The sequence below is a fragment of the Terrapene carolina genome, unplaced genomic scaffold (assembly GCF_002925995.2).
Source record: "Terrapene carolina triunguis isolate 2854851 unplaced genomic scaffold, T_m_triunguis-2.0 Scaffold430, whole genome shotgun sequence".
Classification (NCBI taxonomy): Eukaryota; Metazoa; Chordata; order Testudines; family Emydidae; genus Terrapene; species Terrapene triunguis.
The window spans coordinates 472573-489423 of NW_020664781.1; the positions used below are offsets into that span (position 1 = coordinate 472573).

The 16851-nt window shown below is 53.3% G+C and overlaps 1 protein-coding gene across 1 annotated transcript in view; it reads right to left on the reverse strand.

Annotated features, from left to right (window-relative positions):
- The window catches only part of ATG16L2 (autophagy related 16 like 2), a 35354-nt gene extending 18883 nt beyond the window's left edge, over positions 1–16471 (reverse strand). The window contains exons 1-8 of the mRNA XM_024200087.3: positions 15335–16471; positions 13679–13799; positions 10354–10427; positions 9524–9766; positions 6431–6496; positions 3885–3980; positions 1132–1194; positions 756–864 (exon numbers count right to left, since the gene is read on the reverse strand). Of these exons, the coding sequence (XP_024055855.2) occupies positions 756–864; positions 1132–1194; positions 3885–3980; positions 6431–6496; positions 9524–9766; positions 10354–10427; positions 13679–13799; positions 15335–15492 (930 nt within the window). The 5' untranslated portion in view covers positions 15493–16471. The remainder of the gene's footprint in view (positions 1–755; positions 865–1131; positions 1195–3884; positions 3981–6430; positions 6497–9523; positions 9767–10353; positions 10428–13678; positions 13800–15334) is intronic.
- Positions 16472–16851: the final 380 nt, after the last annotated feature.

Genomic DNA, 16851 nt, shown 5'->3' on the forward strand with positions numbered 1-16851 from the left:
CAGGCGAGGGCAGCGCGCAGAGCCCTCTGCCCCTCCCCCCCCCGCCCTACCCCCTCTCCCCAGGGCTGCAGGGACATTGTGCCTGCCGCTTTTGGGAGCGGCACAGGGCCCGCGGCGCCACGTGGGTGGCAATCCCATGGGCCGGATCCAAAGCCCTGATGGACCGGATCTGGCCTGCGGGCTGTAGTTTGCCCACCCCTGAACTAAGGACCATCCCAAACCCTCCACTTTCTGCTCCAAGGCCCATGTCTTGGCTCCACAGACAAAAAAAACAGAGCAAGGTGCGTATTAAAAAACCCACCCCCCTAAAACGCTACCAAACCCAGCCCCTCCCTGCCCTGCACGTCCTCCTCCCCCGGAGAGATGAGAGAACATACGTGACAGACACTGGTCTGGTTACCGATGCACGAGTGGCCGATGCTCAGATCTATGGTCATGAGGGTGGTATAGGAAGCTACGGAGAACAGAATAAAACAGAGCAGCTGGGTGCTGTCTAGAAGCTGAGAGCCTCCCTCTGGAGCGGGGTGGACAGCCTCCCGGGCCAGGGCAGTGGCTGATCTCCTTCCAGAGCACCCTTGGCTGCAGCTGGTGCAGAGAACAGCACTGGAGGGGGTGCACCAGCGACCTGGAGACGAGGTGTTTGCCAGGGGGAGCAAAGCGAGCAAGCGAGCGCGAGCCCGGGAGCATGGCGGGCTCAGAGGAGACGCTGATCGGTTTGCCCATCCAGCACGTCCCGAGTGCCTCCGAGCTTTTACCTGGACGTCGCTGACTCGGGACGGCAGGCAGGTGACGAGGCAGATGGGCATGGAGCGGTAGCGCACCTCGGATCCGCTGCTGATGGAGTTCCCTCGTTTCAGCCTGAAACTAACGAGAGCGGGCCCAGGTCACAACACAAGCAGACGGCCTCTGGGGAACACGGGGCCTGACGCGAGCCCAGCTGAGCCTTGTCCCGTCTGAACGACGAGAGATCACTCCAGCAGCCCGGTGAGCAGAGGGCTGGGTGGGAGGGGAAATGGGGGTGGGAAAGGAGGACCCTTTAGACCCACCATTCAGTCGATGCTACCCAGACCTTTGGGAAGTGCATTAAATCCCGGGCCCCCGGCGACGCAGGACACACGACAGCAAACTTACTCCAGCAGCCCCTTGAAGACATCCACGCACTGGGCCAGAGTCATGGACGTGGCGGAGGCCGATCTACGGTGAAAGCCAAACAGAAAAGGAGGCAACGGATGAGCAAAGCACGGCTGGGAACGGGACGGGGTTGTTCTTTGCGTCACGGCTCTCCCAGCCTTCCGGGCAACGTCCCCTTCTCCCACCCGGGCGGCGGGCCACAGGCCGGGTCGGGGGGCTGCAGCCGATCACAGAGGAGAATGCTGCCCTCAAAGCCCGACGCGGACGGAGAGCTTGGCTCAAGCTGCGCTCGGGCCAATGGCAGCAAGAGGATGGCAAACCTTCACCTCCCCATCTGGGGCGACAGCTGGGACCCACTGAAACCAATGGGAGCTTTGCCATTGATCTCGATGGGACCAGGAGTTCACCTCTAGTGTCTCGTTCTCTGCCCTTTGGGAGAGGCCACTAGGGGGAAATGTGCCACGCAGGAGCAAGTTTCTCTGGGAGTCTGGACCCAGTCACGCTCGACCCCCTCCCCACCACTGCCTGTTGGGGGTCCTGTCCTGTATTCCAGTCAATATCCCTCCCGTGGGCCAGAACCGGGGCAGGGGGGAGAAATGGGGTGCCTAGTGGCACCTGGGGCTGCAGCGTGGCATTGGCAACGCGCCCTGGGGGTCTACAGCTGGGGAGCACAGTCCAGCGATCGCTAAGCGAGGGAGGGAGCTGGGTACCTGAGTTTTACTCCCGCAGTGAAGACCAGCCCGGATGGTGCCACGAATCTGCAGGGCTCGGGGGCTAGAGAACCACCATCATTTGAGTCAGGGCTTAAGCCAACCGCTGTTAGGGATCAGGGTAGGGGCCGTTTATCCCCCATCTGCTGCTGGTGGGAGTCTCACAGCTTCCCCTGAACAGCTGGCGCTGGCCACGGGCAGAGAGAGAGCGGGCTGGATGGACCCCAGGGCTGAGCCGGTCGGGCCAGCCCTACGGTGCCTGTGCCTTGCGTTTCTCCTTTGGGATAACACAGAGCGCATCCATCCGCTCTGCTCTATCTCCCCTTACTCGCCCTGTCTTGGCCATCCGGCCTACAGGGACCGCAGGCACCCAAGGGCGACCCATAGGAACCAGAGATGGGACTGGCCTGCTTGGCCACTGTCCCTCATCCCATGGGAGGAATCAAGGCTGGTCTTTCCCCAGACTGGGGCAGAGCCGGGGTTTAAATGTCTAGGTAGAAAATACACCTCAGTGGATGATCCAATCTTAGCTGAAGCAGCTGGATTAGATCATAGAATATCAGGGTTGGAAGGGACCTCAGGAGGTATCTAGTCCAGGGTTGGAAGGGACCCAGGAGGCATTTTCCATCTGTAATCTCTATGGCTCGGTGACCTCTCAGCTTGGGAATGGTTTCAAGCCCAGCACATGGCACTGCTGGGCTCCTTCCCAGACCGGGGGGATACTCCTGTGTTTTCCACACAGCTCAGCGTCTCTCTTCCTCAGAACCAGCCAAACATCCCACGGGAGATGACCGAGGTGCTGGAGAGAAGCCGGAGGGGGGGTGTGTGTTACTGATGGGGCAGCGAGCTGGAAGGGCCTGGTTTTTGCACTAGTGATGGATGAACCTCTAGCGGTCTAAAGGCAGAATCCAGGCTGGTTGGATGCTTTTCCATGCCCAACCGAAGCCGAACGTCTCAGGCTGGAAATCTCTGGAGAACAGACTCTCCCACAAGGTTACCCGCACTCCTTGTTCCCTGGCAAGGCTAGGACTTTCTATAAGCGTCACTGTCCCCCGTTGTACAGAAGGGGAAACTGAGGCAGTGTGAGGCAAAGGGACTTGCCTAAGGTCACAGAGCAAGTCAGTGCCAGAGGCAGGACTAGAACACCTGGGTCCCAGCCCCGTGATCTAACCAACCTCCCTCGCAAAGGCCGTGAGCCTGCAAAGTGCTGGGGCAATGGACAGAATGGGCTTCTTGTGCTGCGTTCTCAGAGGAGCTGCCTGAGAAACAGCAGCCATATTTCAGAAGAAAAAGAGTCACTTAAACATTTGGGATCCTCCAACATGGCTCGGGTTTGACGGGGGCTTGGGGAGGGCGGAGGTTCAGGCCAGCTCTTGTTTGGTCCGGGCGGTTCACCCATCTCTAGTGCTCAAAAATAACGACCGGTGGAACCGGAGAGCGCTCAAACCGGCACGGTGAGGGCGTCTAGTCTCACGGCCGCATCGCCACCTGGTAGGAGCCCCGGGGCCCGGCGGCCGCTGAATCTGCACCTCAGAACCGCAGACACGCGCAGGGCAAGACTACGCGAGCCACGGGATCGTTTCCTTGGGAAGCGAGCACGGACTTTTCTCCGCCTTCCTCTCCAGCGCTGAGCGGGGGTCGTCCTGCCCGGGTTAGTCCCTTCGCTGCAGGCTGAGGAGGGGTGGGAAGGGTGGGTCTCCTCTCTGACAAACACCGCGCAGTGAGAACTGCCCTTCCCCTTGGCCCCCCAAGTAACTTTGTTTGACCTTATCCCTTGGAGGCCTGGGGCTACTTCAGCAAGATGATCAGACATTCGCTCGCTGGCTGCTATACAGACACCTGGGCCTTACAAACCAGGCCAGGAACCTCCCTTAGATCCCGCTGGGTCTCTGAGCGTTGTTAAATGCCCAGAGCCCGGGCACTAGTAGGGAAATCAATTCTCTTTAGCTCCCACTTCGGCCCAGTCAGCGCGAACTCCTTGTGCGCGTCTCTCGGTGCGTGCGCGTTCTCGCTCTCTGCCACGACCACGCGGCAGCCTCCTACCTGAAGGGCCTTTTCCACAGCTTCTCGCAACCCTCCAGTTCCTCCGGCTCTCGGACAGGCACTTTCACCTCTGCCGGCTTCAGCTCGTCCGATTCCCTGCGGGGAGAACGAAGCAGCAAGTTAGCCTGGGGGCCCAGTCAACGGGGGGCTGGGTAACCAAAGCCTCCGACAGCTCGGCTGCAGGCGGGTTTTGTACCCCTTCAACTAGCTCCGTTTAGAGCCTGCTGCCATTTAAGTGGCACTAGCCCAGCACAAAGGCAGTTAGCCCGGGGCAACCGACAGAACTGTGCCCACACCCGGGCCATGGCTGGCCCCACTGGCATAGGAATGCATGGTGCTATACCGGCAAAGTACTCCTAGCATACAGGCTACCGGGAAAAGCACAGCTGTATTGGTTAAAGGGCTGTTTACCAGTGTGACACAAAGGCCCCTTGGCAAAAACCTCCCGTTTCAGACCTGGCAAACTCACTACACCAAATACATTGCTTGCAGAGTATTTACCCATAAAGGGTAATGTGTAAGGTCTCCATCAAAAGCTCGTGACTTACCCATAGGCATGATTATGGCGTGATGCATGTACGGGTGATATTTAAGGGATATTGGAACTGTATTGACGTTTAATGCCCTTCTGGTCTCAAGGTAAAAAGGAGTCACCAGGCAGTAATATTACTTGGCGATGGCCCCCCGTCTCCTAGCCAGCGGGTGACGTCACGCGAGGCTCAGTTGTCTACCCGTGCCCCATCCCAGAACAGTCACCGGAAAACCATCAGCGACAACCGCAAACAATCAAACCCACCTGGCGGTAAAAAGGAACGCGATCCCCCTTGCCCGTGAATAAAGACAACGGACTGATTCTGTATAACACAGCGCGGGGAGAGAACCTCTGCACCCGTTTCCCAAGGAGCTGTCTTGTGGAGCGGGGTGTTCGCCGAAAGCTTGGACCCTGGTGCCTGTGAAACCAGCCAGCTCCGCAACAGACTGAACGTAGGGGGAAAGCGACTTGATCGGATAAGAACGGGAACGATTAATGAGCGTAGGGACCAGTTTGTGCTCTGTGATTTTGTTTTGTATTGTAACCATTTGTTTCAATCCCCCTCTCTCTTGTTTCTAGCTGAATCGAGAGCCTTTCTTAAACGACCCTTCCTGGGTTTTATTACAAGGGCTGTGTGTTATACAGGAGCGGTGATTTAAGGTAAAACTAGTCAACTGGGGGGACGCTGCACCTTTCGGAGCAGAGGATCTGGGATTTCGGGAAGAGCCAGTGCCAGGGGCTGGCCGTCGCAGGGGAATGCTTCAAGGGGACTCATCTATTCTTAACCTGCACGCCGGAGCAGGGCTGGCCTAGCCCAGAGGAGAGTGCTTGAGAGTCGCCTTGTTACCCCTTCTCTCTACTTCTCCATCCTGCGTACCCCAAGAACCATCACAACTCTCTACTGGTAAAAATGCTGGCCAGGGCGTAGGGAGTAGAAGTGTTTTTCCACTTCTGATTTCTATTATCCTGTCAGACCTGGAATTCAACAACACAACCGTCCAGAGACCAATTATCACGCATGTCACTGAGATGAGAGGTGCGGACGAACGAAGGAATGCCCAGTAATGGGCCAATCACAGCCTTGCTGGGCTGGGGGCTCATGAGCTTCAGGCTTCATTGGTAGAGTTCCCAAAGTCAGATCACGTCCACGGCCAGAGAACAAGAGCTTCTCAGCTGGACGCACGGTCATTTTTAAAGTGTTTCGGTTGAGCCGTAGATACCCACGTGGAAGAGCAGCTGGACAGCTTGTCTCTAAGCTCCGGAAGGCTGCTGACGTTGCCAAGGGCTGGTCTACCACTACACCGGCCCAGCAACACCGCTCAGGGTATGAAAAATCCACGGAGCTGTGCCGACCCAGCCTCCGGCGCAGGCAGCGAGAGGTCAAGGGAAAATTTCTTCCGTCAGTCTCGCTGCTGCCCCTCGGGGAGGCGGGTTACCTACGCCGATGGGAACTCCTCCGGTCACTACAGGGAGTATCTACACTGCCGTCGTGCCGTGTCTTCAAGTGGAGAGGCCCGGAGAGTCAAGCCAGGTCGATCAGCACTAGGACTGACCATGGCGGTACGGCGCACACGCCGCCAGCAGGGCCTTTTCTCCACCTGCTCGGACGGAACCCAGAAGCCTCCTCGATTCCTACGCAGCGTCCTGGGCCGTGGGTCAGGAGATGAGCTCAGGAGAACCAACTGCAAGCAGCTAAGGAGCAGATGCACTCCGGCTGGAGGCAGGGACGGGCGCTGGCTGCTAACCACGCCCAGGGAAAAGACAGCTGCTGGGGAACCTTTCGGAGGTCTACACCCACTCTTCAGCACTAAGCCAGCCGTTTCTAGCCTCACTGGCCTCTTGCCAGGCCTGACCCACGCAGTCGCTCCCGCGATGGGGCTTAAATGACTTCTCTTGGGACATACCATCTTCCCTTTTCCCAGAATGCCCCACCTCTCGGCAGGGCTGCATGACCATGCATCACCAGCCCTCCTGAGAACCCCAGGTCTGTCTCACCGCCTCGTCAGCTACTTACACATCAATACTGACAGTTCTCTTCATCGCATCCTTCAGCTCCCTGAACAGCCGGGCTTGCTTCACCCTACAGGGACAGACAGGACAAGCTGAGGGGGTTGGGATATACCAGCGCGGCTCCTTCCCAGCTGCATGTCCCCTTGCCAGGCTGCGTCCAGAGAGAGAGTTCAGAAACTCCCCCTCCTGGGCCTAGCCCTCAGGCAATTGCATCAGACCTAGCAAAGGGGGGAGCAGAGCCAGGCAATCTTAGCCCTTACCAGGAGCAGAGCTGGAGGACACAGGGTTAAGGACATCTGCATCCAGTCTACAGTGGGCAGCTCCAAAACTAAGAACGGCCAGACTGGGTCAGACCAATGGTCCATCTAGCCCAGTATCCTGTCTTCCGACAGTGGCCAGTGCCAGGTGCCCCAGAGGGAATGAACAGAACAGGGAATCACCATGTGATCCACCCCCCGTCACCCATTCCCGGCTTCTGGCAAACAGAGGCTAGGGACACGCAGGCTGTGGGGTTGCATCCTGACCATCTTGGCTAATAGCTAGGGCTGTCGTGCAATTAAAAAAATTAATCGTGCGATTAATCGCACTGTTAAACAATAATAGAATACCACTGATTTAAATAGTTTCGGATGTTTTCTATATTCTCAAATATATTGATTTCAATTACAACACAGAATACAAAGTGTACAGTGCTCACTTTATATTTGCTTTTTATTACAAATATTTGCACTGTAAAAAAACCCAAAAGAAATCGTATTTTTCAGATCACCTCATACAAATACTGTAGTGCAATCTCTTTATCCTGAAAGTTGAATTTACAAATGTAGAATTATGTACAAAAAAAATAACTGCATTAAAAAATAAAACAATGTAAAATGTTAGAGTCTGCAAGTCCACTCAGTCCTACTTCTTGTTCAGCCAATCGCTCAGACAAACGAGTTTGTTTACATTTGCAGGAGATAATGCTGCCTGCTTCTTGTTTACAATGCCACCTGAAAGTGAGAACAGGTGTTCTCGTGGCACTGTTGTAGCCAACATCGCAAGATATTTACGTGCCAGATGCGCTAAAGATTCATATGTCCCTTCATGCTTCAATCACTGTTCCAGAGGACACGCGTCCATGCTGATGATGGGTTCTAATGATCCGAAGCGGAGCGGACCAGCGCATGTTCATTTTCATCATCTGAGTCAGATGCCACCAGCAGAAGGTTGATTTTCTTTTTTAGTGGTTCGGGTTCTGTAGTTTCCGCATCAGAGTCTTTTAAGACTTCTGAAAGCATGCTCCACACCTCGTCCCTCTCAGATTTTGGAAGGCACTTCAGATTCTTAAACCTTGGTTCCAGTGCTGTAGCTATCTTTAGAAATCTCACATTGGTACCTTCTTTGCATTTTGTCAAATCTGCAGCGAAAGTGTTCTTAAAATGAACATGTGCTGGGTCATCATCCGAAACTGCTATAACATGAAATATATGGCAGAATGTGGATAAAACAGAGCAGGAGACATGCAATTCTCCCCCAAGGAGTTCAGTCACAAATTTAATTAACTCGTTTTTTTAACAAGCATCATCGGCATGGAAGCATGTTGTCTGGAATGGTGGCCGAAGCTTGAAGGGGTATATGAATATTTAGCATATCTGGCACGTAAATACCTTGCAATGCCGGCTACAAAAGTGCCATGCAAATGCCTGTTCTCACTTTCAGGTGACATTGTAAAGAAGAAGCGGGCAGCATTATCTCCCGTAAATGTAAACAACGTGTTTGTCTGAGCGATTGGCTGAACGAGAAGTAGGACTGAGTGGACTTGCAGGCTCTGAAGTTTTACATTGTTTTGTTTTTAAGTGCATTTATGTAACAAAAAAACGACATTTGTAAGTTGCACTTTCTGACAAAGAGATTGCAGGACAGTACTTGTATGAGGTGAATTGAAAAAACTATTTCTTTTGTTTATCGTTTTACAGTGCAAATATTTATAATAAAAATAATATACACTTTGATTTCAATTACAACACAGAACACAATATATATGAAAATGCAGAAAAACATCCAAAATATTTAATACATTTCAATTAGTATTCTATTATCTAGTGGGATTAAAACTGTGATTAAATCGCAATTAATTTCTTTAATTGTGATTAATTTTTTTGAGTTTATCACGTGAGTTAACTGCGATTAATCGACAACCCCACTAAGAGCCACTGGGGGGCTACCCTCCATGAACTTATCTTGTTCCTTTTCAAACCCAGTTCTAGTTTTGGCCCTGACCCCATCCCCTGGCACCGAGTTGCGCAGGTTGACTGTGCCTCGCAGCGCTCTGCTGTGCGAGGTAGAGACCTCCCTTGGCTGGTGATATTATTAGGGCTTATGTCTTCCTCACAGGGAAGCAACACAGCTGGCGGCCGGCTGGAAGTAAGCACAAGCAGAGGGCAACGGAACAGGTCCATTTCCATCAAGAAGTAGGATGGCCCAGTGGCTAGGGCCCTGGCCTGGGACATGTGAACCTTCGGTTCAAGGCCTTCCTCTGCCACAGACTGCCCGTGTGACCTTGGGTCAGTCCTTTAACCGCTCTGTGCCTCAGTTCCCTCATCCGTACAGCAGGAATAACAGCCCAGCCCTGCCTCACAGGGGGGCTGGGAGGATAAGGTCATTAAAGGCTGAGAGTCACTCAGATACTAAGGTGCTTGTCTGGCCCCATGACCCTCACTAGACAGCCAGCACATGGCACGTCCATGGCCCACTGATAACCTCATCCCCCGGCCTTTGGATCGGCTGCAAAATCCCACCCAAGGGCTCCCACTGGCCTCAGCCAGTGAGTTCCCCGCTCCAGGACACTGACACAACCCATCGCTCCAGGGGGCTGGCAGAGCCGCAGGGACTGTGAGCAGAGCCTTGCACATGGTCTGCCTTGCCCCCATCCTCTGCTCCAATCCCCTGCACTGCAGGGTCCATCCTTCCAGTGGAGGAGGGTTGGGCAAAATTCCCTCCTGCCCTGGGCCTCTGCAGCAGCATCCCCCACCGGTCTGGTCTGCATGCCCTGTGCCCCCCACCAGCCCAGACGAGTCTCTCTCATACGCTGGGCAGCGACAGACCCTTAACCAACCTCTCGTTCTTCTTGTTCTGGTGCTCGGCAGCCTCCACTTTCTTCCGCACCAGGCTCTCAATCAGCTCCTGCTCCTTCTCGGCCGCTCGCCGCAGCTCCCCATCCCGGAGCCGGTAACGCTCGCGAAGCGCGTCGTACTCCGCCTTCCTGGCCCAGTTCCCGCTGCCCAGATCCTCCGCCCGGCCCTTCAGCTGCTGATGCTCTGCCTCCAGCTCAGAGATCCGCCCGCTCAGGGACGCCAGCCTGAGCCAAACCAAGAGACAGCACTCTAGGGAATGGGCTCCCCCCGACTTGCATCCCAAACTTTTATCAGCACCCCTGAAAGTGAGCTCCTAGACTGGAGCAACTGCCATCTTGATCACCACCAGGGATTGAACCCGGGGCCTCCAGAGTTGAGAGCACGCGCCTCTCCAGCTTGAGCTAAAGGCTTAAGTCCCTTAGCTGGGAACTGTAGCAGACTCATATCCTCTGTGGATCAGGCAGAGGGGGAAACATACAATGTAGGCTGAAAGTCAGGTAACTGGCTAGACCGAGGCATGCACTGTGCAGGTTTCTCTGCCACACGCCCAGCTCGCTGAGTGATCTCTGCAGGGCTAGGAGGACTGAAGAGTAGTAAACATTTACTGCCATTAAAGTTGGCTGCTCAGATTGTGATTCCAACACAGGAGGAGGTCTGTAGGGGAAGGAGGGGCCAGTTTTGTAGAGCAGACCTGCCCCCTCATGCTGGTTAAATAAACAAGTGTCCCTATAAAATAAGCCCCAAGGAGAAATGCACTGGAAGGAAGCCATGTTAAATCAGGTGCATCCAGGAGTTTGGGGAGCATCCTTACCTTGTTTTCTGCTCCTGCAGTTTACACTCTTTGGCCTTGAGCAATTTGCTCAGTTCAATAATTCGATACGCCAACTGCAAACGAGAGAGATTTCAAAGGCCAGATGATCTTCCAAAGAGAAACGCACGTTTGTGAACATAGCTTTCTCAAGGGCTGTGGAGCACACGAGGCAGAGCTGGTCTGAGTAATAAACCGGACTCCACCTGAGATTGTGGTGTGTGTGGTGGGATACAAGAATGATGACAGATTGGGTTTTTTTGTTGCTCACTTGCATGACAACACTCAGACTATCTTTTAGTGGACCAACTTCTTGTCTCTCTCAGCTACACGAGTTGGTCCAACAGAAGATATTGCCTCCCCCACCATGTCTCTCGAACATCCCGTGACTGACACAGCTACTACACCACTGCCTATAGTACTCAGCCTGCTCTTCCTATTAAAAAGCCATTTCCAAGCTATAGGAACAAACTAAAAAGTCTGGGAGCTCCTTGTAGAGAGTGATTTTCCAGATGCCAGAATTGCAGACGGGTTCCCCAGTTGCTCTCTAATCTACAATCTCCATAATGGTACTGTCCATAGTGCTAAGAATGGTCCATAGTGCTAAGAATGGCCAGTCTGGGTCAGACCAAAGGTCCACCTAGCCCAGTATCCTGCCTTCCAACAGAGGCCAATGCCAGGTGCCTGTGGTGGAATGAACAGAACAGGTGATCATCAAGTGATCCATCCCCTGTTGCCCAGTCCCAGCTAGGGACACCATCCCTGCCCATCCTGGCTAATAGCCATTGATGGACCTATCCTCCATCAGTTTATCTAGTTCTTTTTTGAACCCTGTTATAGTCTTGGCCTTCACAACGTCCTCTGGCAAGGAGTTCCACAGGTTGACTGTGCGTTGTGTAAAGAAATACTTCCTTTGGTTTGTTTTAAACCTGCTGCCTATAAATAAATCCAGCAAAGCTGAGCGCTCTGCAATACCACGCCCTGCCTTCTTTGCAAGTGCAGAGTCCGTGTGTGACGTTCTGCAGTCTATATGGTTTTATAAAAACATAAGAAGTGAATATAATGTAACTGGAATCGTTTTATAAAAATATGATAAGTGAATATAATGTAACTGGAATATGCTTCATGCAAAAGGTCTCTTGTAAGGTATCATTACAAAGCTTATAATCTACTGAGTATGATCATCCCATTTGTATAAATGTACCACTCTTGTATCTAAAACTAGAAATATAAAACATAACTCTGAGGGCCTATTGTAATTCTGTAAAGTGTGGGCCATTAATGATGGTTTGGAATCTTGATGACTCCCATTAACAAGGACCATTGTCTGCAGATGGCTGTGTTTACCTGCTAGTCTTTCTGTATATGTGTGTGCTGGCAAGTGGGCAATGAAGTCTTGCAGTGACATGTGATCATGTCACCTGAACTGGAATCCATCTTTAACCTGGTGCTTTTCCAGTGGGGGGGGGGTGGAAACCCAGAGGGACAAAGGGTTCCCGCCTTATGCCAAAGATATATAAAGGGGCGGAAGAGAACAGAGCAGGAGAGGAGCCATCATGAAGAATCCCCTAGCTGGAACAAGAGCTGTACCAGGGGAAAGAATTGTGCCCAGGCCTGGAAGGTGTCCAGTCTGAGAAAAACTTACTGAAGCATCTCTGAGGGTGAGATTATCTGTATTTAGCTTGATTAGACATAGATTTGCGCATTTTATTTTATTTTGCTTGGTGACTTACTTTGTTCTGTCTGTTACTACTTGGAACCACTTAAATCCTACTGTCTGTATTTAATAAAATCACTTTTTATTTAGGAATTTACTCAGAGTATGTATTAATACCTGGGGGAGCAAACAACTGTGCATATCTCTCTATCAGTGTTATAGAGGGCGAACAATTTATGAGTTTGCTCTGCATAAGCTTTATGCAGGGTAAAACGGATTTATTTGGGTTTAGACCCCATTGGGAGTTGGGCATCTGAGTGCTAAAGACAAGCACACTTCTGTGAGCTGTTTTCAGGTAAACTTGCAGCTTTGGGACAAGTGATTCAGATCCTGGGTCTGTGTTGGAGCGGACTGGAGTGTCTGGCTGGCAGGGAAAACAGGAACAGGGGTAGTCTTGGTACATTGGGTGGCAGGTCCCAAGGGGGGTTCTGTGATCCAAACCGTCACACCGTGCTTACTAGGGGCAGCGCCTAGCCATAGGGCTGGCAGCAGTCCCGTATTACAAGGGACGTCTCTTATTTAAAGAGACACCTTTTCTCCCAGATTTCATCATTTTTTAAATGTTCTCATTCTGCAAAGCCAGCGCGGTGATTTCCTTACCTTCCCATGCTCGAAAGTTTGTAAAAATCACACAAGGCTGCAATGCAGAATCAGGCCTGTGATTTATGGACCCCCTGTACCTATTGCACAGAGGCTCCCAAACTAGGGGGGTGCAATAAGGTTATCGGGGGGCACGAAGAGATGATGGGGCCACACTGAAAGGCTGGAGTCAGGAGGGGGCTCTGTCTGGCAGGGGATGCGGACAGGGCTCTGTGCAGGTGATCTCGGCTGCCAGGAACAGGCAGGGCCGCCGAGAGCGGGTTCGGGCCCCGGTGAAAAAAAATTTTTGGGCCCCCCAGCAAGGGCGGACCGGCTAAACAGGGCCGACGAGAGGGGGGGGAAGCCGGGGCCCGGGCCCCCTTCCGGACCGCCGGGCCCCGGTAATTTGTACCGGCTTCCCCCCGCCCTCTCGTCGGCCCTGGGAACAGGCTTCCCGCCCACCTCCCTCTCCCACTGCTGCTGTAGCCACCAACCAGCAGTCATGCTCCTCGGCTGGGGCCGTTGGCAGAGACCCTGAGAGCAGAGAGGCTATTCCCTGGGAGTACTGACCCTCCCCTGCCCCCCCCGACAGGCCCTGCACAGGGAAAGCAGACGGGGCCGCTGAAAGGGCTGAAATCAGCAGGGGGCTGTACTCACGGGTGCCTCTTTCCACTCCCCTCCCGACCCCGCCGCCCTGGTCACTCCCGGAGCTGGGCCCAGGCCGCCAAGACAGCCTGACCGCTGCAGGGAGAGGAATTTTCCTCAACTGCCAACACGGTCTGTTCCACCCCCCCGCAAACCCTATATGGAACTGGGCACCCCACCCTGACACTGGTGGGCCCAGGCTACTCCCCCTCCCCTCCCCCCCCCCCCCCCCCCCCCGCAATGCAGGGGCTAAGAAAACAGTTCCAGATTTTTGAAGGACAACGTTGGCAACTCTATATAGACACCAGCCCCTGCTAGGCGCTGTACAAACCCAGGGCAAATGACAACCCAGAGCTGACACTCGGTACCTTCCCTCCCCCTACGTACCTCCCCACTGACGCCTTTCATCTCCGCAATTTGCCCCTGGCACTTTATCTTCAGGGTCTGCAGCGCTTCTGGGGAGCCCAAGCCCGGTTCCAGCGCAGAGCCATTGGTTTCCCGCCCTGACCTATAGACAGAGCCGGTTAAAAAACAAAACCAAAGTCACTTCTGAGCACGCAGCTGCTGAGTGTGCAGCAGAGTTTAATGAAGATCTGCCTTCCCCAGGAGCACGCGGCAGATTCTTGAGGCAGAGGGGCAATTCCACTGGGGCAATGTGCAAGAAAGAGAGGGCAACGTTGCAATGAATTGTTTTGCTTCGTTCATTTCAAAAAAATAAATGAAGCAGAACCTGAACTTCAGCACACCCGCAGCTTTCATTGGGGAACAGCCCAGCGTCTGCTTTTTTTGCAGCTAAAAATCATAGTGTAAACACAGGTGTTTCGGCTCTGTGAAGCCAAACTGCCTGTAGCAAAGATGCTCTCTCCTGCCCCCGCTGCCCTCCACGAGGTGTGACGCCGAGGGCCTAATGAAACAAAGAGGATAATTGGCTTCTCCGTGGATATTCAATGCAGACCTCGCTCTTAATGCAACATTAAAAATACCCGTTTCGCCGTCTGAAAGTCAAGGCGTGCAAAAGCCAAGAGCTCCTGCTGCAACGTCCATCACGCTATGTCGCACACGCCACAGATTTTGCGGTGCGTGTAACCAAGGCAAGTCCGGTTATCTTTATCTTTGCATAACGGAACTGCTGCTAAAGGTTAACTGTGCAACGTTACCATTGCCAGATCAGACCAGACGCTGGGCCCCGACCCACTGTCAGCTGGAATAAGCGTGGCAGAATCTGGCTCGCAGATTTTGGTGGGGTGAGAGAGCAAGAGACACCCGCACGTAGGAGGATTGCTTTGTTCACCTCTTGCAGTGCAGCTGATTCTGGGGTGGAACATTGGCCGCTGTTAAACACACCGCAGTTTGGGGCAGGACGTGAAGAAGCAAAACATATCAAACTGAAGCTGCAGAGGGGCTCTAGGAAGGCAGAACATAATTCCCCACAACGCAATCTGGCCTGGCTCCCAAACTTAACCTCCCCTTACTCTTGCAAAAAAGTCACTTGGGCTCTATGGTCCAGATCACTAAGTTATTAACGTCTCCTCTGAAAGACAACAGCAGCTGCTCAGCACTGACTAGGGTGACCAGATGTCCCGATTTTATAGGGACAGTCCTGATTTTGGGGGCTTTTTCTTATATAGGCTCCTATTACCCCCCACCTCCTGTCCCGATTGTTCACACTTGCCCTCTGGTCACCCTAGCACTGAGAGAGGAGAAAGCGTGGCTCTGTCCATCCTGAGCCACTTCCCATTCTTACTCAGCTGGGGAGCCAGGAACCGGTGTCTGGCTGACTCAGTGGATTTTTGTTGGAAAGGAAGAAAGGTCTGATTGTGAAAGCCCCTCCTCCCCAGGGCACGGACAGCCTCCGCTAGTCAGAGGCATTCGGTGCTGCGAGGGACCAGGGAAAGGGTCAGCTACTCTTGCCTATGAACTTCCAAAGATAACAGTGCAGCCGTTGTAGGGGCAGCGGGGATACATCCCGGTGCTGCTGGCTCTGGGAAGCTGTCACGCCTTCTCCATGCCTGAGGAGGAAGAAGTCAGAGCCATTCTACTTACCTAGGGGCCTGGAGAGCAAAGGACTCAGCCTGTAGCTTCTCTGTGAAATGCACCAGCAAGCTGGACTTTTCCAAGAGTTTGGTATCTGCAAGGAAGCAAAGAGAACCAGGGCATGGGGACCACGAGCGTCGTGTGCGGGCGAGGGGGGACCCATTCATCAGAACCCCTTCTCTGAAATCTGGGGGAGTGGTCAGACACGATAGAACCCCCAGTTCTAGAAGGAGCCTGCCGCCACCAGCTTAACATACAATTTATCCACCTGCAAAATGGGGTGACCAGGCCTACGGGTCTTCTTCCATCTCTACATTCTATTATTGTGAACCTCAAGAGGCCGGCGCATGGGTGTAATGCAGTGCGACTAGGCCCGCTTATGGGTCATGCCTCCCAAAGGAAAGCGTCCGCACCATGCATGGGCAAAGCAGGGGACTGGAGTCAAGATTCCTGGGTTCTGTTCCCAGCTCTGTTCAGGAATCTCTGCAGGACACTAAATGTTGGGTGCCTGACTTATTGTTATTTCTATTAGTGTCGCGCCTACAAGACCAGGATCCACTGGGCTGCACAAACAGAGAGACAGTTCCTGCCCCATAGAGCTTGGGACACTCGGGTTTTCAGAGGCTCTAGGGGAAATCAGTGGGTGACAGGGCGTCCCGGCACATTTGGAAGTCAGGGACTAGCTGTTCCATGGTGGGTGTCCCAAAAATGGAGGGACCCAAAATCAGAGGCCACTTCTGAGAATTTCAACCTGAGTCTATCTAGACCTTGGTTCCCCCATTTGCAGACGGGGTTAATGGCAACGCACCTCACAGGGTCGGGGTGAGGTTTAAATGTTCGTGGAGCAGTCAGAGATCCTTGGAGAACAGCCCATCACCTCTAAGTACAGCCACGTTTTGTAACCAGTGTGTTAGTTGTGATCACACAGCAGCTCTTTTCACAACACACCCATGACTCAACAGAGGTGTGTCCCAGCAGGCCATGCTGTTTATTGATGTGTGCTGGGAAACCCCCGGTAGCTTAGCAGGACACAGCATGCCTGGAGGACACACACAGCGCCCCGTACTGCACGCAGTTGGGAGCAAGATGCAGCAGCCAAACTGGTTATACAGGTGTTGTTCAGGTGTCAGACAAATAACTGGTCTAAGTTGGATACATCGGGTGGGGGGGGGGGGAACAAACAAAAAACCACATGTTACAGCCTAAGCTGCTGGCCGGGACAGCAGGTGTTTTGCTCTCCTGGTGACTAACCAAGCGTTAACCCTGCCAGGCAGTTTCAAAGTCCACCTTGTCACCAGCTGTAAAAACAAGGAGGTGGACTTAATTTAGGTCGACCTACAGCCACCACGGTAATTCAGTCGTTTGTTGGTGTCCACACAACCCTCCTCCTGCCACTGGAGTGTGTCCTCACCAGGAGTGTTTGTACCTACTAAAGTAGGGCATTGTGGGGAACTGACAGCCAAGCGTGGGGCACTGACAGTCATACGAGGCTCACGGCTGGAGCCCCCATCCACGCCCAAGTGACA